The following is a 23,466-nucleotide window of genomic DNA, read 5'->3' as shown; positions in this document are numbered from 1 at the left end:
CCAGCTGTCTCTCTCTCTCTCTCAGGGCTGCTTCTTTCCCAATTGTAACACTTTCCTATTGTTACATTGTAGAAAACCTTCGATATGTTAATGGGACATTAATCTATCATTAAAAAGTTTTCTATGGCAATAATAGTTGTTTTCCTTACGCGGTAGTGTTTCATTGTTTACATACGGTAGACCGCGCTCTCCCATTCACCGTACAGCGCCATAGATTGCCGAGGTTAGGAAAGTAATGTGTGGATGTGAGAGAGAAGTGAGAGGATCACACATGAACCAGCCAGCTGCCCCGCCACTGCTCCTGTCTATGTGGTGTTTAAATGAGCAAATACTGACTCCCCAAAACAGGTGCTAAATATACGACTGGGCATGTAATGTTGATAATGCTGAATAAAACATTCCTACTGAAGTCGTCGTACCAAATATCAATCAGATCAGAGATTAGCAGAAGAAAAGGTTTCCTTGTTAGTTCATCAACTGGGGCAATAATAAACCACATTTAGAAATTCAAAGATCTAACACACCTTCAGGGATAATTTTCATTGAAGATACTATTTTCTGGGTTATTATTCTTTTCATGCAAATTTATTACATTAGAACTTACAAGTGTAGCAGGAATGTATTTCACCCTGTTAAAATGGCTTGCCAGGCTGTGTGGTTCAGATGGTTGAGGCACTGGCCTTCTGACCCAAACTTGGCAGGTTCGATCCTGGCTCAGTCCGGTGGTATTTGAAGGAGCTCAAATATGTCAGCCTAATGTCAGAAGTTTTACTCGCACATAAAAGAACTACTGCGGAACTAAATTCTAGCATCTTGGAGTCCCCAATAGACCCTAAAAGTACAGTAGTTAGTGGGAACGTAAATCCAATAACTTTATCACTCTTAAAAATGGCCTCTCAAAAATTATTTTTCCCTCAAAAACATGGTTAGTGCCATATTTCGTACATTTTAGTCTGCCTGTTGGCCGTGATTGTTAAGATGTCTAGTCTGTATGGTCTGACACTGTGGTTAGCTTGTTGGAGTCCTGTTGGTAGAAAATATGTTCTCTTCAGAATGGAGGCCAGTGGAGTACAAGAGGTGGTGGTGTACAATTTCTAATCACTTGATTGGATGCTAAAAGCCTGCGATTCAATTCCAAACCTCTCCTCACTGTTCACGAATAGTCAAGACATATGATGCTGTTGATGGCGATTCTTGCGTCGAATAACAGTGTTAAGCCTTGTTGTTATTCCGCAGGAGTATACTATGTACTGCCACTAGTTTTCACCCTCACCTCCTCGTTATCAAAATTTCACATGGAGTCGTGCAGGTCGTACATGGGCGTCAAAAAGATCTGTACCACGTGAGCCGAACATGTCCTTTGACACTCCTGGCACTAAAAACCATATGCCATTTTATTTCAGGTAGGTCTTATAGCGATAATACGATAGGAAAGGGGTGAAAGTGGCGAGAAAGCAGTCATGGTCTATATTAAGGTACAGCCCCACCATCTATCTGGTGTGAAAATGGCAAACAACAGAAAACCATCTTGCTGGCTGCCAACAGTGGGATTCAAACCCACTATCTCCCGAATGCAAGCTTACAGCTGCGCGCCGCCCCTAACCGTACAGCTAACTTGCTTGGTGCTGACAGCTGAGAGGGTATGCTTACAATTTATAAAACTCGTTGTGGGGTTCTGTATTGGGCTTGTTAAATTACAAAAAAAGTTTCATCCATACAAGTTCACAATGTTTATTTTTTATATTACAAGTATAAGTTTTGTTCTTCTTAGAGAACATCATCAGCTTAAAGCTCTTGATTAAGCTGGAATCAAGGTACCATTGTAGGCAAGATATGTACAAAGTTAAAATATTCTAAAAGTACACCAATACTGAAAAATGTAATATTAAAAGTTTGTATCATATTAAAATTACATCCTATAAGATTAGAGATGTTTAATTTATTCAAAGAACAGCTGGTATATGATGCAAAGGAAGTTATCTTCAGAACTATACACTTAGTTTAAACATTGTACAGGCATTTAGTCTAAGGATTGACACCTATGCCACACCCACACCTAATTGTCTTCATATTTTATTCTCTGATATTGACGTCATAACTCAGTTAATTGGAAATGGTAAATGTTCTCTAAATTGATGTCTACTTCTTCCCGATGAGACAGATGGCACCGCATGTAATTATGAATTGCCAAAGCATTTCTTTCAGTATAAAACTTGTTTTGTATGTTCTCTGACTATAAGATAAGAAGAAGGCTTGGGTAAAAAAAAAAAGATGAAGATGCAAGGCTACAAGATGATTCTCGTATCTTTTAAATGGTACTACAAAAAGATTTATGATTTTCCCTATGTGACTCTTTGCTTTGAGTCAACGTATATGATTACTTAATATGTTTGGATTCTTATCCTTCGAACTCCAGGTATTTGTTTAAATTTCCTTTTCCTTTGCTTGCCACAGTTATGCTAGGTTAGTGTAATATGTGATCCCTGTTCTGTATTTTGTTCTTTATATTTGTTTATTTATTTTTGTGTCTTTCCTTTTTCTTTATGTTTACTTGATATATATTTGTTCCTAAGTAGGGATGAAAGGTAACACTGATCCTTTTTGATAGGGGTGTGTATGTGTGTGTGTGCTTGCGCGCACGCGCTATGTGGTTGTTTGTGGATTCTTTTACATTTGAGACCTGTTCACATCCTCTTCGACTGTGATGTCTGGCTTGAGCACGTGTTGTGTAATATGTTTGAAACGCTAATGCTGTACAATTCATGTTCACCATTTCATGCAATATGAATATGTATCATAGCTTATACGTTGTAAAGCGGCCACCCAGATAATCAGATCTGTACTCTCAGATCAAGCTCATAAGTCATCGACTGACTTTTATGATGCTGTTATGGTCATTATCGTACCGTGCCTTGATACTACATTGTATTCTACTTTCCACATTTGGTCTCTATGTGTATATGTGCATGTGCGTTGTGTGATTGTCGGATCGGTGTTATTTTTCAGTGCCTTATGAATGTTTGCCTTTAGCTTTATTATTATTATTATTTGATTATCTTATTGATGTTTCTGGCTTGCTCAGCCATTTTATTTACCTATTTCGTGATCTTATTTTCTATTCAACTTATCGTCTTTGTATTTTACAATGCTTAGTAAAGCTAAAGGTTCCACCTATTCAATACGTTATCGTAATGGTCTATTTAGAACATCACATATTTATTTAACTTATCATAAAATACATCTTTGGTACCGGTTTCGGCAATCCACTATGCCATCATCAGCCATTGAGTTTTTTATAGCAAGGAACATTCAAAAATTTAAAAATATGCAATAGCAAGTCCTATTCTTACATGAAAAACAATTCACAATAGAATCTGAGAGCAATAAAACCCTAAATTTTTTAGACCTAACTATTACCAGGCGCCCATCCTCTTTTGAATACAAAATATACAGAAAACCGACACATACAGCCACGACCATCAAACACGATTCTGAACATCCTCCTAGTCATAAAAGAGCTACATACAATAATTTAATACAGAGAGCATTTAATGTACCCATGTCCAATATAGAACGTAAAAAAGAACTCAACACTATACGCAAAATCGCATCTTATAATGGCTTCAACAAATGTTTTATAGAACGCATAATAAATAAATTTAAACATCAACCCAATACTAAATTACAAAAAGAAACACCCAAAACAAAAACATATGCTACTTTTACTTTTAACTCTGACATTTTCCGTTTAACCAATATTTTAAAAAAAAGAAATGTCAATATTGCCTTCAAAACCAATAATAGAAATTTAGATATTTTTTACAACTCAAAATCGGTTAATATACAAAACCCATTCGATAGATCAGGTGTATATAGGTTTCATTGCAACGACTGTACCAGTGTTTACCTTGGACAGACTGGGAGATCATTTAATATCAGATACAATGAACATGTCAATGCCATAAAATATAGAAAATTTTTGGCAATAGGTCAGCACATACAGGAATACAAACACAATTTTTACGGTATCAACAAGGACTTGGACATCATCGAAACAATAAATAAAGGCCCACTCCTAGACCTAACAGAGCAATGTTACATTACTTTAGATCAATATTATAATCCCAGTTACAATCTAAATGATATTTCGGAAAAACCTACAATTTTATTTGACATGCTTATTTCATTAATTAACAGTTTAAAAATTCCTAAAAATCAATCCGTATATAAAATATTACGTAGCGCGCTAGCCTACTATCCCCGGCAAAGTCCACGCCCCCCTGACACACAGGCACACGCGAACGCAACCTCTCCTGCGTCCCCTTCCCCTACATAATACGCCCCGCCTTACAGCTGAGCCGGCTGGTTGGCGTTAGACATTCAGCAGTTGTTCCTCACTCTCTCTGCACGCTGTTACATTCAACCTGAGGTGAGTTTCATATCTTCAATTCTTTTCTATAGTACCGCGTATCGTTCTCAATAACTCATACTCATTTCACTATTTCCTTTTTAGGTCCGTACTGGTTCGAGATTAACACTATTTACGGCCCATTTCCATCTGGCACATAAAATAATATTCAAGATCTTAACCATAGTTTCGGCCTCAGCCACACAGTTATTTACATTGGAAAATACTAGAAGCAATACTCAAACAAGAAAAAACACATCAGGACTTACATAGTCAAACAGACTGTTGTTTCAATAAGTTTTAAGGAAGAAGAACCTGTATTTATTATCTAAAACAGTATAAGTCGCATATTATGACAACTAAGAAACTGTGTTAAAAATGACAGAGGTTTTTATAGAAACATCAAATTTCCTGTGTATCAACTATATCAAACCATAGTCTTTTTAAGCACCTAAAAAACAATTCTAGACGCACAAAAAGATACTTTATTTTTTAACAAAACATGTTACTTGTATAACATTTTAAAAAAAAAAGGGTTAATACTAACTAGCCAAGTTTTAATATTTTCCATGTAAAATAGGACTTGTTGTTTTAAAAACTGGTTAAATGGCAAAAAGTAGATTCTTTTATCAATTTTACATGATTCTATTGTACATAAGGTATACCAAATCATAGACTTTGCCAATTATATATAAAATAATTTTAGATGCACTAAATAATATTGTATTTTTCAAAAAAGACATGTTATTTGTATAGTACAATGGGCCTATGCTATTTAGCTATATTTTTAATGTTTTTCATGTAAGAATAGGACTTGCTATTGCATATTTTTAAATTTTTGAATGTTCCTTGCTATAAAAAACTCAATGGCTGATGATGGCATAGTGGATTGCCGAAACCGGTACCAAAGATGTATTTTATGATAAGTTAAATAAATATGTGATGTTCTAAATAGACCATTACGATAACGTATTGAATAGGTGGAACCTTTAGCTTTACTAAGCATTGTAAAATCTTGAGTCAATACGGACAAAAAATGAAGTTTTTAATACTAAATTATCGTCTTTGACTCATGTTTATTTTGCTTTGGTAACCATGGCAACACCATTTTATCCTCCTTATAACCTAATATTCTATAATTATTCTTTTCTACCCGCTTTGCTTCTCCTACTTTAATTTCTGAAAGATTCTGACTCTTTGGAAATTGTTGGATGCTTTTTGAGAAGGTTTGACGGGTTGTTGAATTACTTTTGTTTTATCTGGAGCAGCGACAATATTTGTTTCTTCTTTAAAAACTGCTATATTATCTCTAATTGTTGCTCTGTTCTAATGAAAATGTTTTGCAACAAACCTTAAGTACCACTGTCTGGTATTAACTGAACCAGTTGTTATTCCCCTTACCGGGCGAGTTGGCCGTGCGGTTAGAGGCGCGTGGTTGTGAGCTTGCATCCGGGAGATAGTGGGTTCGAATCCCAGTGTCAGCAGCCCTGAAGATGGTTTTCCTTGGTTTCCCATTTTCACACCAGGCAAATGCTGGGGCTGTACCTTAATGAAGCCCACGGCCGCTTCCTTCCTATTCCTAGGCCTTTCCTATCCCATCGTTGCCATAAGACCTATCTGTGTCAGTGCGATGTAAAGCCAAAAGCCTTTGCCTCTGTTGAATATGATAAAAGCAAGAATTTTGAGATGGTTATTAAAGAGGCGAAAGACTCGTATGTATTTTAGAATAGTTCAAAGGCTATGTACGTGAGTTACTGTTTCCCTTATGTCTCCTCTTTCTGAGAGATTCTGACTCTTTGGAAATTGTTGGATGCTTTTTGAGAAGGTTTGACGGGTTGTTGAATTACTTTTGTTTTATCTGGAGCTGCGACAATATTTCTTTCTTCTTTAAAAGCTGCTATATTATCTCTAATTGTTGCTTTGTTCTAATAAAAGAAATGTTTCTCATCTTTTATCCTGTTTAACCTGATCTCTACTTTGGGTTCACGTCTTTTATACTTTTAGTCATTAGTGTAAGAGGCCCGGATTCAGTTCCTGGCTGTCTATAGCCAGTTTTGACCGGTCCACGATATTTTGCTAGTAGCTGTGTGACGTACCTACTCGGCCCACAGATGTGTGACAAAATTATAAGGTGGCGGGTCACTTTAATATTAATATAAATAAATGATATGTCATTGTTTCTCCATAAACAATATCCCATGGGCACCAGCCTTTAAGCTTATAGCTTGAAAACGAAAGTTGATAATTAATAGTAATAATAATAATAATAATAATACATAATGAGACTCTAACTTGGAATTTAAGGATCATTAATAATAATCTCAGAAAATACAAATTAAAACAGCTATTTATTAAGATGAAAAACGTGATGTAATGGTGTATAACGAAATCTGAACTTACGGAAGCAAAATAAAAATTAAATGAAATGAACTCTAAGAACATGAATTGTAACACGTAGACTTGCAGTAATTTAAGCCAATAGCTCACCATTTGTAGACTTTGTTATCTGGAAGCTGATGATTGATCTCTCGTACCGGCTGCGGCATCTGTTGTTGGATTCCAGTCCTACTTCTGCTTCGTGCATAATACACTAGCTGTAATATGACTTTCCTGCCTTAACACTCCTACTGTACTCCTTACATAAAGTCATAATGAGTCCTAATTTTAAATGCAAAACCACCATGGGTTATGTTCATGGAGAGAATACACTTGTATTCTTCCGTATTATGGAACAGTAGCATAACTAAATTCATAATAAAAGATCTCCTCCCCTATACTAGTCAAAACCGGTCTCCCGTTGACTATACCTCTCGTCATTGAGATAACAGGTCCCAATGAGATTAACTTTTGAGTAGTATATACTCAGATGCGAAGTGAACTAATTTAAAATCTTCTCCAATGTGCAGACGTAGAATCATAGTAAGAGTGTCTTCCAAGAGTGTCTTTGTGTCTAAGAGTCTCTCCAGGTGTTGTCTTCGAAGTATATAGGTTCAAAAGTCTCCATCAGCCATATCACATGGTCCAGTAAGATTCGAGGTCTCATCCCTTCTCCTATGTATTGCTGTGAATCCATCACGTTGCTTCATTACGTCCATTCACATAGGCTGAACTTTCCCGTGAAATCAAAGCATCAGGTAGCGAACTTCGAAAAGTCGGCTTTCATAATGTTTCAACTGTCTCTTCAGAAGGTGGAGAGGGTAAGGGCTCTCGTAACCTTGATGACGTACATTTCCTGGAAATGGGCTGAAATTAGCCTGCTGACTCAGGTCACCTCACAACGACTATTGGAAAATTTACTGCAAGCTATTAATATGAATGATGTTGAAATACTTTACCCAATATGTGATTCGTTCAGAATACGTTATAGCTGCAATACAAAGAAATGAAATGATGTGAAATGGATGATTAAAACCCTATATACACATATTAATTTAGAAATGACCTATCAGTGATTAAATAGATACATATTATCAATTAATTAGACATTTCAATAATTTATCACATGCTGTGATGTTCCAAACATCACAGCTGAGGTAGTAGGTGGACACTATGTCAACTATTATTGAGTAATACTTGAAGTGGGGCTTTTCTTGTAGTTGCAAATTAACGCCAGACTAGTAATGTTTGATGCTAAATGTAATAAATGTCCTTGCTGGCCTTCCACTACTTGACCTGTATCAAGTTGCTGTAAGTCTGATGCAGCATACATACATACATACATACATACATACATACATCCATCCATCTTCATTATAGACTGTTATATCTTTCGTCATTTAGTCTGCAGCCACCTCCAAAGTCCTCTATTTTTAACTAGCTTTGTGGCCTTGTTTAGCTCCAGACATATTACTAAATCAATAAAAACAGATCCTAACCATCATTGCCCTGGTCTCCCTGTGCTTCCTTTTCACTCCATTATTCTTCTAGGTAACCTATCCTCTTCCATTCACCTCATGTGTTCCCATGCCGAAGGCAGATTATACACACAGCATTGTCCATCAAGTTTATTTTCAACTTAGCCTTGATATTAGAAATGTATTCAGCCCTGTGCCATCTGTGATTTACTGTATCACTTGTGAGGTTATGATGCAAATCATAGAACGGCAGGACCTGCATGGGCTACGGTCTGTGGTTCTCCAGAATTGGTGTGGCTTCATGGCTTAGGGTCTGCATGGGATCACATTTAAATTGAGAATGGCTTATTGGGATTGGGCTAGATAAAAGGAGAGGCAAATTTCTATATATATATTTTTTGCTATTTGCCTAACGTCGCACCGACACAGATATGTCTTATTGCAACAATGGGATAGGAAAGGTCTAGGAAGTAGAAGGAAGTGGCCGTGGCCTTAATTAACACGTTGAGTGCCAGACCAAATTTCATAGGATTGCTGTCTAAGTGCCATGAGCTAATAACATCGAGTTACTCCCTGGTGCCAAAACGTTCACAGGCTTAACCAAGCAAATGGTCGCTGATATGAGGATGTACTTATGATATATTAGGTTAACTTATTATGTATATTAGGTAAAATATTGCGACCCCATATGGGGTCGTATTGGTCATTATGAATTGTACACATACACGCCCCCCCCCATATGGGGTCGCACTTATACAGTAGTTACTGTCCCGACGCTCGGTTATACTTACCTTTTCCTTTGCAGGGACACGTTATATGCTGTTGATTATGATAGATATGTTAGCTTGTTCATACTGGAGCCGTAAAAATGTACGATCCCCAATTTTAGGTCAGGAAATGTTTGTACATGACGATCTTGCGATTTTAGGTTAGGAAATTTTTATACAAAATGTAGTTATATTAAGTAGTGAAAATCATGTGAATTTGGTAAATTAGGATGTAACAGAATAATATTTTAAGGAGAATTAGTAGTTATGGAATATTGACTAAGTATATAATTTTGTTTGTATACCTGTCAATTTGAGTAAGAGAACCAGGCAGCGATGGTTGTGCAACATGGGAAACCAGTGACTATATCGTTGAAGATGGTCATAATTGTTGCAACAGCTGGCTTGGAAACCTGGAGTACAGTGGGGAAGTGTATGCTGAAGGCTGTAATTCATGACTGTGGTTGAATGTGCGAGATCAATATTTGCTGTGTTCTGGGTTCAAAATCACTGTAACTATATACTTCATCTAAATCATCATTGTCCGACTTGTTCGATATATCGTCCAGACTATCTGCACTAAGTCTTTTACTGCTCTATTTACTCTTAACGACTTAAAAAAGAAAAGGAAACTCACAGCACTGCACACTTACATAAACAATCTGTGCGCGAGATAGACAATGACTTTGTCACCCTACAAAGCACTCTTGACGTATCCATATGGTCTAAAGTTATGAACTTCATGGCCGTTCCGTATTGAACCGAGAATCACAATAGTAATTTAATATAACAGATTCCACCTTTTCAATACACAATTGTTGCACTATAGGTTATATTACAACATATTAGTTAAAGTGGTACTGGTTTCGACACTGTAAAGTGTCATCATCAGCCATAGGTAAAACTAAGCAAGTAAATAGGTTTGCATATAGCAACAAAATACACAGGTTAAATAAATTCGTAAATTGTCACGTTTAAAATAATTCATATAAAATGTCCACAGATATCTACACGTTGATGGCGTATTAATCTTATACATTATCTGGAGTGTTTACTGTGGAATTTATACTTTGATATGATAAAAACTTTGCCTCAAGAGGCTGATAATCAGGTAAGTCCTGGTTATAAAATAACCTGCGAGTTTATATTTTTCATCTGAATTAAGTGAGGAGGTAGGGGAACCGGGATTTAGGGTTCTGGACTCCTCAGTTGCCCAGGGGCCTCAGAATCCTGTCACTGGGCCTGTGTAGAAGTTGTAATTATTACTAACCATCAGGTACTGCATGATGTGTAGTCTTTCTTTTTGTAATCTTCTGTGATGTGTGTAGCTGGGTCTGTGTAACATGAATTAGAATGCTGAGTGTTTCTGTTGTGTGATTTGAAGTGTTGTAGGTTAAAATGTAATTTGTTTGTTCACTTGTTTGTTTGTTTGTTTGTTTGTTTGTTTGTTTGTTTGTTTGTTTGTTTGTTTGTCTTGCTTAGTTTCAATCTGTTGATAAGCTTTTTCTTCTCTTTTGCAGTCAGCTCTAGATGAAACCAAGATGGAGCCAGAGATTATAAAATGTGAGCCAGAGTGGTTTCCTGCTGAGGACTATGATCTACATGAGGTTAGTTCTTTATATCATCAGCATGTGACATGGTGCCTTTACAAATTAAGAACCTAAGAATTGAAAATGCCTCTTTACATTGAACCAAGTGTGAGAAAATAATGTCTCTCTATGGCCTTAGTTCTGTATAGAGAAGAAATGTGATATGAGAAGTTCCTGTGTTTATTCCTGATTCAGTTTTGTATAAGACTATGAGAAAGAAATGGATTTCCTTTCTTTATTTAATTTGAGCTTTAATAATAACAATTAATTTATTGCACACAATGTGCATACATAATATAATGGAAGATCTACACAAGCATCATATACATGTAATATCCGTAACAACATAACAGGTCATATATATCATTCACAATTTTTCATCAGTTTTTAGCAAATGTACTGACAGGATGCATTCTATTGACACAGTTCATTAGGTGGTAACGAGGACAGGACTTGCTGCGAAGTCGGCATATACAATCATCTCTTGGGGTTTGGAATCCATTGGTTAGACATATATTCCTATGGAACCCATTGATGCCAAAGCACGTGAACATATGACACAATTTGAAGTTGGATCCTTTTTTTTTACTACTTCTATATTGAGGAACTCTCTTGGTATTTTCTGTGCTTTCTGTCATCTTTCCTGTAACACCACAATAGATGCAACAGTATCTAGTAGTCTAAATGTGGACTTAATATCCTCCAAGAAAAATGACTCATTGGCCATTGTGTATGCAAGTTGGTTTTCTACTTATTTTGAAATTTGAAGGATTCATTTCAGAAGGATAATAACAATAATAATAAGCAGAAGAAGAAGACAAAGGATCCCAGATCCAGTGCACTGTATCTGCTGGTACTAATTATCATCAATTTGTTACTTTCATTTATCTGTCTCAGTTCCATCCTTGGTTTTGATGGTATGAAAGCGACTGAGGTATGAGTGAGGCTTGTAACACCATTCCTTATGCAGTCAGTCCTTGTAATAAAGGGCATGGAGTTGTCATTCATTGGGTCGGTTCGTGTGTGCAATTGAGTGGTATTGGCAGACTGATATAAGAGCACATTTTCTGGCTTACTGAAGAAAACAGTGGGAAACTACCTCATTTCTAATTTCCGTAATATGCCTCTTCAGTGATGTCTTAAGTGATGACAGGTGATGATGGAGTTGTTGAGGATCCAACCAGACTTGGGGTTGGAGGTTCACAACGGGAGGCCACAACATTCGGATCACGGATTATCTTCAAACTTTGTACACTTTTAGTAGTCAATTAGGACAACGTAATGTGCAAGTAGTAAGGCATACTACTTAGGCGTTCTCAAGAAAATTGCAACAGAAATTTTAGTGTCGAATATGTAGCAGTGTGTTGCGATCATGAGCACGAGATGGCAGTGCTTGAGTGGTTAGCGTGCAAGTTCCGTAGTTGCTGGATTGCTGGATCGAGCCCTGATATTCGTTTTTTTTTCTTCAACACTGGTTATATTCTTTCATATATATTACAATTCAGAGGTAATCTGATGAAAAAATATGTGTATTTGCATGAACTTTTATTGAATTTCTGATGTTATTTGGCTGTTTACTAATTTTCATCATTACAAAAAATATGTTATTTATAATTTATCGACAAATAAATGACCAGTTGCATAAAAAATTGAAAAAAAGGAAAAAAGATGAGCAGGACTCGATCCAGCGATTACATACCTTGAACGCTAAACACTCAACTGCCACCATCTCGTACTCACTATTGCATTGCACCAGTACTTATTTGATGCAAAAACTCCTCTTACGATTTTCTCAAGAATGTGTAAATAGTACACCTTACTACTTACACATTATGTTGTCCTAATGGCAACTAAAATTGTACAAAGTTCCAGGATAATCCATGATCCGAATGTCGTGGCCTCCCCTTGTCAGCAAATGGACATACGTATGCAACAATGAGATACCAAATATTTTTCATAGATCCTTCACTGAAAGGTATAAAATGGCAGGGAGCGGGAGCTTCATTGGGAGTAGAAACGTAGTAAGCAGTAAGCCCTATATTTGATGACTTAGTGTTAATGGCAGACTGTCCTGAAAGCCTGAAATCTAATACCTTGTTGTGTGAAAACAGTTGCAGCATGGTGTGAAAATGAGTACCATATTTTCTCACGTAATTAACGCATTTTTGACGAAAAATACAGGCGAAAACTTTGGATGCAAATATTATTCGAGGAATTCAGATTCCGGTATTTAAAAAATTATTTACAATTCATTTACATTTATAAGATACCTACATCAAATATAATTTACAAGCAATTGGTTCAACTCTATTGTGGTTAATCGTTATTTGGCATAAAATTCCGGCGTGAGATTTCTTCTGAAAAGTCAAATAGGGTACATCAGGTAAGTTGGACACGTGGGTTTGAAATACCGACACTGCAAAATATTTTTCCTGTTACAAGCTGACAATACGACATGAAGTGAAATAAATGTATACTAATAAGAGTACAATTCATGTAATTACATAATAATGATATGCCGGCAAAAAGAAGAAAACAGTCCAACACGAGAAGAGCTGGGCATCGAAGGAGGGACCTCTGCTATGTTTCCCCAAACCATTCGTATGCAATCTTGTGCGAGTGACGTGTCCATCCACCCTTGTTCGTGGATACAAATGTGGATCCCTCGTGGAAATTTTACCTTAGGCATTGGTTTTCGTTTTTGAACAACATAAGGTGCAAGATTTCTGCCATCACCTGTTACAGAAAACATTGCAGTACATCGTTCTTTTTCACTTCCGGTAGCGCGTACGATAACATTCAATGTCCCTTTCTCATCGATTGTTCGACTTTGTGGGATACGGAAACTGATTGGCATCTGACCTATGGTTCTTATTTGGGGGAGCAAATATTCCTTCACTTTACGCTTCTCAATCACAAAGCGATAAAAATCAATTACGTTTTGGTTGAAATCATTCAGCATTTTGTGGCATAATGGTGTCCTTTGTCAAACAGAAAGTCCATTTCCCTTCATAAATTTAATCGTCAAGCCTTGGCTAACCTTCAACTCCGAGACACTGATTTCATTTGCAGCAGCTATTTCTCATCCTTTAAAATACAGTATTTTGTGAGAAACGGCATATCCAACGTTGCATGACGAAATCACATATTTAAGCTGATCCTCCCCTACTTTCAGAAACTTGCCACTTTTGGTCTGTGATATGCTTTGTGAGACTTGATGGTTGCTTGATGTGCACTTCTCTGTTACCACGGTAGTGCACATTGCATTCAGACACTGAATACTTGTGGCCTACTGCCCTATTCCTGTATGTTTCGATGTAACTGATCATTGCAAGTTTATATGATGCAGTATTAGTCGAATACTTGCTCACTGTGGACTAACAAACAATTTTGAGATCAGAGAAAATGCATGTCCCATACCCAAAACACTTGTAAAATATGTTTGTAACCAGACTGGAAAAGAGGGTTACTAGTCACTTCTGCGCTGATTCTCTCACTGAACTAGTGCAGTGGTATTTCACACTGGCTGATATCAGCATGTTGCCCAGTATTTAGAATGCGCAATAGGAAGGCTTCTACCTGAGTAGTTGACATCATTCTTTTGAAACGCATCCAGAACTGCGTGATGAATGTTCGAAGTAGTGGGTGCGTCTTTTTCTCCAGTTTGGACCCAAAAATATTGGGATGTGTTAATTATGCAAGAAAATATGGAACTTCCAAAACTGAAATGGTGTCAGGTAGAAAATACAAAACTGAAACTATCGGGTCATTCCAATTATTTTGTGTGATATTTTCCTAGAATAGTTATTTAGTAAGTGAAATTGAATCAGGTTGCAGTAAAGCTAATGCAGTGTTCTCTCAGCTAACCTTCAACAGTTGTACTCAGCTAAAGTAACATAGTTGTGTAGGTTCATTAACCTATTTAGTGCCAGGTGAAAATGTAAAGGTGAGGTCTCTAAGTCCCAAGCTGTTTTACAGGAAAATGTAGGCTTTCAGAAAAAAGAATGTACCTCTTCTGTTCTTAAAGATATGAAAGCAAAACATGATCAGGGAGTGCAAAACATAGTCTTCTAAATTTGGGATATATTTCAAATCATCATGAAACGTATTCTTCACGTTATTAATGAATTAATTAAAACTAGCTGACCCGCCCTGGTTTCGCATGGGTGGCCTTACACATTAAATATCTCCTGCATATACTACATCACATGACTATCTGTGGCCAACCCAAATACATTTTCTTTGGAAGTAACATATGTAACAGCACCACAGAGTTTACCATGAGAAAAACATTCAACGGTGAGGTTTAAAGCTGTAATGTTTAGAGTTTGGCCCTGTGCTTTATTAATGGTCATACTAAAACATACTTTACTGGAAACTGGAGCCTTTTAAACTAAAAATAGGAGGTCGGTGGTTATCATTGCTATTCCAGGGATCAAAACAGTTTCACCGACTCCACACCCAGTGAGGATCGTGCACTCAAGTAGGTTTTTTTTTTTTTTTTAACTGTTTAATTAACAATCTTTGCCATTACATAATTTTGGTGTGTTTAGGTTACGGAGCATTAATATAGAGGAACCTACCTTAAAAATCAGTATGTGGAAAGTAGTTCCATGAGGAGTCAAAGAATTTAAAAATTCAGTTGGATAATGTACCACCTCTTTTATATCCAGGACAGTATCAACAAACAGAATCTTCAGCAATGAATTATGACTCTAGATTACAAAATTATTAGAATTATGTGTTCTAATCACATTATGATATTGGTGTGCATGCCTGGTGGCATCTCTGAGCATACATGTTCTCTATCAACGGACGTTTCTCTATCTCTTTGGCACTTATATGTTTCACAATCTTGAGATAATCATTTCATTCCAGGGAAGTTCCCTATCTCTCTGCAAAAACTGGTTTTCCATTTTAGTCTCTAAATGGTCTTCTCTCTCAGAATATCCTTAATAATTGTGTAGTATGGTTAGTCTTTTAGTATTTGCCGTGTTGTATCCTATGTTAGCACATTGTCGAGGTATGATGAATTATTGGGCTGATGACCTCGGTGTTAGGCCCCTTTAAACAGCAAGCATCATCAGATGAATTTGCAAAGGAAGCCAAACCAACGACCTTATCACGCCTATCTATATTATTGTTCAGCTTGACAAGAGACAAGAGACAAAACTCATATGATGCTATCTCGTCTGAAACGCAGCACCAGCGGTGAAATTCTAAACTGTTCGACTTGCCTTCTTAGATAAATTGTGACTTTCAGTCTTATAGGCAGCATCAGCAGGAGTATCCTGAGCAGTGCCATGTAGAAAAAGCACATTCCCTGTCTTAGAAATCGCTAACAGTATGGGCAGGCTGGATTGCACATCATCTTTGTGGTTTCCATGGTAGTGATGGCAAAACGAACTGGGTGGCCATATTAATTTATTAATTAATATATTTTCATTGACTTTTCAGAAATGCAAGGTTTTTCCTGTACTATTGAGGCAATTTGAAAGATTTTGGTTCAAACCTCACCTGTTAACTCTCTCTGGTTTATGAACTTGAATTTTGTGAAACATACACATTTGCGTTTTATATAAAGATAATTTATTCAGGAGAATAAAAGTTGGAAATTTTGATTATTCCTATTACTACATGCTTACAAATGGAGTAAAGATTAACTGGAGGGCAAACATACATAATACAAGAACCAAGAAATGCATTTTATTTGTTCTAAAAATATTTGCAGGGGTGTCGAAAATCCCAAACTCTAAAATCTAGAATATTGAAGAAAAAAACAAAACAGCAATGGCAACCACACAAGTAAACACAATGAAATAATGGCAGTGAAAATGAACAACCATATAACTAATGATCAAGAATATTTAATAAGACCACCTATTCAATACATACCAAGAATCTTATGGTTAAACTTTTACATAATATTATAGAGTCTTATTAGGTACATGTTTCACCCTCTGTGAGGAGCATCATCAGCCTTAACTCAACTTTAAAGTCCATTGTTCTTGGATCTTACCAATCCTCGTAAGATATAAAGTTTTACAATAATAACCTTTTTAACATCGTGACATAGTTACAAAAGCGGATAAAGGAGGGTCCATAGTTCTATTAAATAAGAACTCTTATATCCAAAAAACATGAGAATTCTTCAAAGACAACATATACACAATAGTTAATAAAGATCCAATCATAATAATTCAACGGAATCTAATAACTGTAATCAAGAGTTCCACCTTTCTTTTTAATGAACAGGAACAACAGAAACTTTTTAATATGAACCCCCAGTATCCTGACTGCCTGAGCTCTGCCTAAAATCCACAAGAAAGGCACACCAGTACACCCGATCATCAACTGTAGAAACAGCCTAATCTATAACATTACGAAATTCATCCATGTTTTTAAAAAAGTAAGTTTTCGATAACAAACAACCCCTAAAGAATTCAATTAATTTTTGTGACATATTAAACAAATTTAATTTACAACGCAACCATATAATGTGCTTCTACGATATCGAAAACGTGTATCCAAGTATACCAACCAAAGAAACTGTCAAAATCATCAATGATAATCTCATAAAATATAGGGGCCTTAGTAGGCTGGAAATTGAAGAGTTTATGAAGATTCTAAATTTTGTATTAAATAAGAACTATTCCTCTTTTAATGGAAAGTTTGACCTGCAAAATGGCTTAGCTAAGGGTTATCCATTATCCGGAATCCTAGCCGACATTTATATGGATTCAATTGAGCACACGAAAATCATAACATAAATAAAAGGTATATGCTTATGGCTCTGATTCATGGACGATATTTTTGTAGTTATCGACAGCAACATCACTAATAGTAACAAAATCCTGGATTTATTAACCAAAATTGATCCCAATGTAAAGTTCACTAAGGACGATGAGATCAAGGAATCCGTGAATTATCTTGACATAGCGGTTACACCTGTTAATAATACCTACTTTCGAATTTCAAATTTTCAGAAAATCTACACATTCTCCTATCATCATTAAAAATTTCTCTTTCCACCCTAATACTCATAAACAGGCTTCATTTTATAGTTTAATATACAGAGCTTTATAAATTCCTATTTCTGCCAAGAATCTGAAATGTGAACTCAGTTACATAAGGAATCTGGCTAAACTTAATGGGTTTAAAATTGATATGGCCAATCGTTTAATCAGTAAAGTCAAGGTTAAATTGTCCACCAGTCTCATTCCAGATAAACCTAAAATAACTAAGTTTGCCATGTTTACATATAATAGTCCAGCCATTCATCATTAGATTGCAAATACCTTGAAGAAACACAACATTAATGTAGCTTTCAGGACAACAAACACTAATCAAAACATATTCTTTAATCATAATAAGGTCAATCATAATAGCAGCCATTATTCAGGGTCTGGCATTTACAGATTAACATGTACACAGTGTGGATATTCTTACGTTGGACAAACAGGGTGGAGCTTCTATACGAGATATATGGACCATTACAATGCCAACAAACATAATAAATACTCAGTGATGAACTCGCACATGAAGGAAGTAGGACATCATTTTACATCCATAGAGAAAGACCTTAATATTATTAGAAGTATAGGTAAAGGAAAACTTATGAATGAACTAGAAAGTTTATACATCTTTTTAGACCAGACCTATGATAAAAACCAAAATCTTAATGATGTTACTGAAGTTAAAAAAAATCCTTTATATAAATTAACACCTAAATTATTATGGATTGTGAGTTTGAAACAAATTTATATCCCTAACATTTTAAAATCTTCATACTTAGAAGCTGCGCTAAACACAACACTCTCCTATGCCACTCCCAGTAACTCCCCTCAGACAATAGACAGTAGCACCTGCGATCAAAGTTCTGCCTACTTTCTTCCCCTCTTTCCCTCCACAATCCTCACCGCCACTTCCATACCATTACAACACCAAGAGTAGAAGTGTCAGTCAAGCAGGCAATACCAAAAGAGTTAGACGTGTCCAACTTGATATGAATGAGTAACACGTACTTGGTGTTCACGTATTAGGGGGTCATCTTATAACACAGTTAATCCGTCAATACTTTCCTCTTGTTAAGGCTAAGAACCAACGCACAATTGGACCGATTGTCCGTACAAGACCGTCATTAAGAACTGCTTCCCTATTAAGCAGCAGTTCTAGTTGAGACTTTTCGAGAACTTATTATTCGTTCAGTATCAACACATATGGCAGGAAGCAAGATTTACCTATAACAATTATCACAGCATTAATTATTCTAACGTTACAATGAATACTTCTTATCCAATTGCACAGCATGGTCTGACGTATGCCTCTTGTCTTAAAGTTGATCACACACAAGTTAATATCGTACTCGGGTTTTAAATTACAAAAGTTCCCCTGGAAGAAAATGTCATTGGACCAATGTCTTTTCATGTTATAATTGAAGAAGATCCATTTTGGTTTTAGACATTCTACACTCCACATAATTTAGGACTGATTATGTTCTAAATTTAATTAGAAAAGCATTTTATCACTAGTTTCCTCCATTAACCATTATTTGTATGTCCATATATTTTAGATGTTATCTAGTGTGTTAATTTTAAGATATCACGATGTTAAAAAAGGTTATTATTGTAAAACTTTATATCTTACAAGTATTGTTAAGGTCCAAGACCAGTGACTTTAAGGTTGAGTTAAGGCTGATGATGCCCCTAATAGAGGGTGAAATATGTTCCTAGTAAGACTCTATAGTATTATGTAAATGTTTAACCATAAGATTCTTGGTATGTATTGAATAGGTGATCTTATTAAATATCCTTGATATACGGTCAAATTAAATACGGAACAAATTTTTTTGCTAGGGGCTTTACGTCGCACCGACACAGATAGGTCTTATGGCAACGATGGGATAGGAAAAGCCTAGGAGTTGGAAGGAAGCGGCCGTGGCCTTAATTAAGGTACAGCCCCAGCATTTGCCTGGTGTGAAAATGGGAAACCACGGAAAACCATTTTCAGGGCTGCCGATAGTGGGATTCGAACCTACTATCTCCCGGATGCAAGCTCACAGCCGCGCGCCTCTACGTGCACGGCCAACTCGCCCGGTCGGAACAAATATGAGAGTTGTAACTTGTAATAAAGTGGTGACCTGTCGGACTTTGTGGACAGTGATTCCAATCTTGGGGACGAATCAAGCGCCGATTTCGCCTCAGACAATGAATTACATGCGCGGAATGTGACTGTACATAACCAAGTAAGTTTTAGAGATCTTGATACTAATAGAGTGACTGCGTAGAAAGGAATGGTGACCAGGACAATCCTGCACAGGCTTCAGAACAGTTCCTGGACTCATTAGTTCTTCAGTTTCCTCCTCTCCTTCTTACACTTCGACGCCATGCTTTTTTGATTCATGTGTAAACAAGTCAAGGAATTTTAAATAATGCTAGGTATTATCAAACAAAACAAAAGAATGTTATCAGAACATGGTAGCTATAACTTTCTTTAATGGTCGTGCCAGGCTTAGGTGCCATTTTCAGTCTAGAAGCCTATGAAAGAATAAAGAAACAAAGCATTTCTCATAGCGATGCTGGCAAGTTTCGTTCATTTTTTTAGGATTGCTCACAGTGACTCTGGCACTAGCACGGTTAAAACTTAATTGTGTCTTCTTCTATTCTGTGTTCATTAGCGGGAGAATGTCGACCTTGAGATCCAGCAGTGGTAGTTAGACTTTTGGGGGTGGGATTTTAAAAAAAACATTCCACACTTGATGTTGTATTTTTCAACAGGTAAAGGATCTCTAATGTTAAACCAACAAAATTAATTAAAACTGAGTCATAAATCATCCAACAGAGATCAGTTTCACTGCTGTGTGGTGAGGAAAATGGAATTTTGAAAGTGAACCTTCTGAAATGATGTCAAATGGAAATGCTTGCATACAATAACTAAGGCTATACAGTTATTACGATCATTATGTAGAAAATTATGAAATGATGGGATAAGAGAAGCAGGAATCATTGTTAGACTTCTTTTTTGTGTTTTCGTTGTAAATGGCATAGGATTAAATAAGACCACAGTGTTAGTTTGTAATTGCCATCTTTGTCATAGGCATCACTGATGAGTAGAATTATTTTCTTCAGTGTGTGTCAGTATTCAGGATATATAGAGATTAGAGGATTTCCACCCAATCAGTATAATATATATATATATTTTTTTTTGCAAGTTTCATCTCCTGGGATGCATCTTCAGTTTCTTCATACAGTTTAAATGAAAATAAACATAAATGACATTGACAATGGCCTAGCACATTTACAACTTTTTATGTCATAGAATCAAACTAATGAGTATGCACTGAGTAGATGTTAATAGATGTTTAGAAGAAATTCTGAATCATAAAATCAGTCTGAAATATAGAAAAAGCATCCGCTGCTTCTTCAAGTTAAAATTATCACATTTTAAAATCTTCCCTTTAAAGTAAAGTTTGTGCTTCTTATGATTAATTTAAAATATATTGTTCATAGGTTTTCATAGTTAATCCTGATTGATGCGGGGAGAATTTCTCCTGGTTGAATAAAACGATGTATTGAAGTAATAGTATAACAAAAGTTGTGAAATTCATGTGTGTAGAGTTTAGTAAAGATAAGAAGAAGAAAAACGAAATATGTCTGGAATGAATCATAACAGAATTTTAGCATGTTAGTTGGTGAGAAAGACAGAACACTCACCCATTTGTTGTTCTATTTATTGATTAGGTGGAAATTCTCAAAACTCTTTACATACTGAATATTCAGTTTTCAATACAGAATAACAATGAAACTTATAACTTCTATCAATATTGCCACTTGCATGTTCTTAAGTGGCTTTTAGTGTCTAGTAGAATACTAAACAGTCCTTAGCTCTCTTCCTTTTTCTCACAGGAGACCGCTGACAAACCTACAGATGATGTGTGTGATAATAGAGAAGTTGGTGACACAGCTCCTATAGACGAGGTGACCATCAAACAAGAAGAAGGATTGCCAAGTGCAGAAAACAAAGTAGTACAGGTAATGTACCTCACCTGTCTCATCATCAGCAACCCTGAAGATGGTTTTCCGTGATTTCTCATTTTCATATGAGGCAAATTAATTAATCAAGAGCTACCAGCTTCCAATCCTTCTATGTATTAGTGTGATGTTAAAACCCTAGCAAAAAACGTAGTACTTCACCTAGCCTACATCATCATCATCATAATCACTCCATATTTTTGTGAGTTGCTTCCAGGTTGTTCTGTCCTTGGACAGTTGTTGGTCCTTTACACATGATAGTTCACACAATGCTTTTCAGTGTCTTAGAAACTTTGTTTATCCCAAACATAACAATGGCTTCCTCTAGATCTTATCTTTTGCCTGGGACATTAATTTGGAGTATTCTTTCCAGCCTTTCTCTTGAAATGACCATGCCACTGCAATCTTTTCAGTTCTAGTGTTTCAGTCAGACTTTTCAGATCCAAGGTCCTGTCTTATATCTTAATTTCTTGCCTTTTATATAAGCAGGCATGAAGAAACTTCATTTTGATTGACTGGAGACAACTGACAGTGTTACTACTTCCAGTCCATAAGTCAAGATTGGTACAGTGTATGTTTTGTAGAGTGTGGTCTTGGAAGGCAGTGGAAATATTTCATCAAAAAGTATTTGATGAATGGAGTGGAAGAAATGGGAAGCTGCTTGTATTCTGTCGTTAATTTCTTGTATTATGGTATTGCCTGACAGAACAGGCTACTTTATGTTAAGTTGTTGTTGATATCTATTTTGTGACTTCTAACATACAAATGGACTGTTTTGAGTTCTTATTCATTACAGTTGATATTGGGCAAAAAACCATTCCATATTTTAAGAGAATTTCAGTTAATATCCTTAAAGTTTATAAAATTAGTAACAAGGTATTCAGTAGCCCTCCTGATGGCCATGATTGTTAAGACATTAAAGTCTAAATGGTCTAACACCGTGATTAGCCGGTTCAAGTCCCGTTGGTCGAAAAAATTTGACCATCGGAATGTTGGTTAGCAGGGTAGGGGAGGTGGTGGTATACAATTTCTAATCACTAGATTGCATGCCAAAAGCCTGGATTAAATTCCAAACGTCTCCAGAATGTTCATATTGGGTGAGGGTATAAGGCACTTTTGATGGATATTCATCCGTCGGATATTTACGTTAAACCTCGAGCAGACCCCTTGGTGCTATTTGACAGAAGTTGGCTCTGTGCCAGCACCAGGTTTCACTCTCTCCCTTCCTACTATCATATATCACATCATTTATTTCATCTCATTAACTCCTCTGGTGAGGTTGATGTCAGGAAGGGCATCCAGTCATAAAAATCTGCCACAACAGATTCATCTCACTTCATACCCGACCCCGTAGAGAAACAGGACAAGGTTTGGACAAACAAAGAAGGTGTTCAGTAAAATTCTGAACAGAGATTTATTGTTTGTAATTCAACTGTCTAAGACTGTACAGTGAGATGAGAATACTTCATCTATTTCTGTTTCTGGTCTAGCCCTAATAGCCTTTAAAGAGAACAGTTCTCAGGGATTCATTTTAGATCCAACTGTCATGTCTGAGCACCATAGCGGTCAGCAGGAGGAGGTCAATCAAGATAAGATTAGAAAACACAAACCCACTATCCCTTACTACAAAACTAATACCACCTGCAAGAAATTGAAATAATAGGAATAATGGTCAAAGCTTGTGGTACTGTAGTTCATCACTTTACATTTAATTATTAAAATTTGCCACGTGGAATTGCTTCCAATTTCCAATGAATCTTATCACTAAAATCGTCACTCGTCCTCCAAGACACCACATCTACAGCACTAAAATGCTGC

At 36.3% G+C, this 23,466-nt stretch overlaps 2 protein-coding genes across 2 annotated transcripts in view; one reads left to right on the top strand and one right to left on the bottom strand.

Moving 5' to 3' along the window:
* Positions 1 to 23,466, bottom strand: part of LOC136885771 (gastrula zinc finger protein XlCGF57.1-like) — a 712,640-nt gene that overhangs the window by 96,935 nt on the left and 592,239 nt on the right. The gene's annotated exons all lie outside the window — the stretch shown is intronic.
* The window catches only part of LOC136885385 (gastrula zinc finger protein XlCGF57.1), a 49,079-nt gene that overhangs the window by 1,017 nt on the left and 24,596 nt on the right, over positions 1 to 23,466 (top strand). The window contains exons 2-3 of the mRNA XM_068230239.1: positions 10,550 to 10,636; positions 21,523 to 21,648. Coding sequence (XP_068086340.1) covers positions 10,550 to 10,636; positions 21,523 to 21,648 — 213 coding nt within the window. The remainder of the gene's footprint in view (positions 1 to 10,549; positions 10,637 to 21,522; positions 21,649 to 23,466) is intronic.

The sequence above is a fragment of the Anabrus simplex genome, chromosome 14 (genome assembly GCF_040414725.1).
Source record: "Anabrus simplex isolate iqAnaSimp1 chromosome 14, ASM4041472v1, whole genome shotgun sequence".
Taxonomy (NCBI): domain Eukaryota; kingdom Metazoa; phylum Arthropoda; class Insecta; order Orthoptera; family Tettigoniidae; genus Anabrus; species Anabrus simplex.
This window is presented reverse-complemented; position numbering and strand designations above follow the sequence as displayed.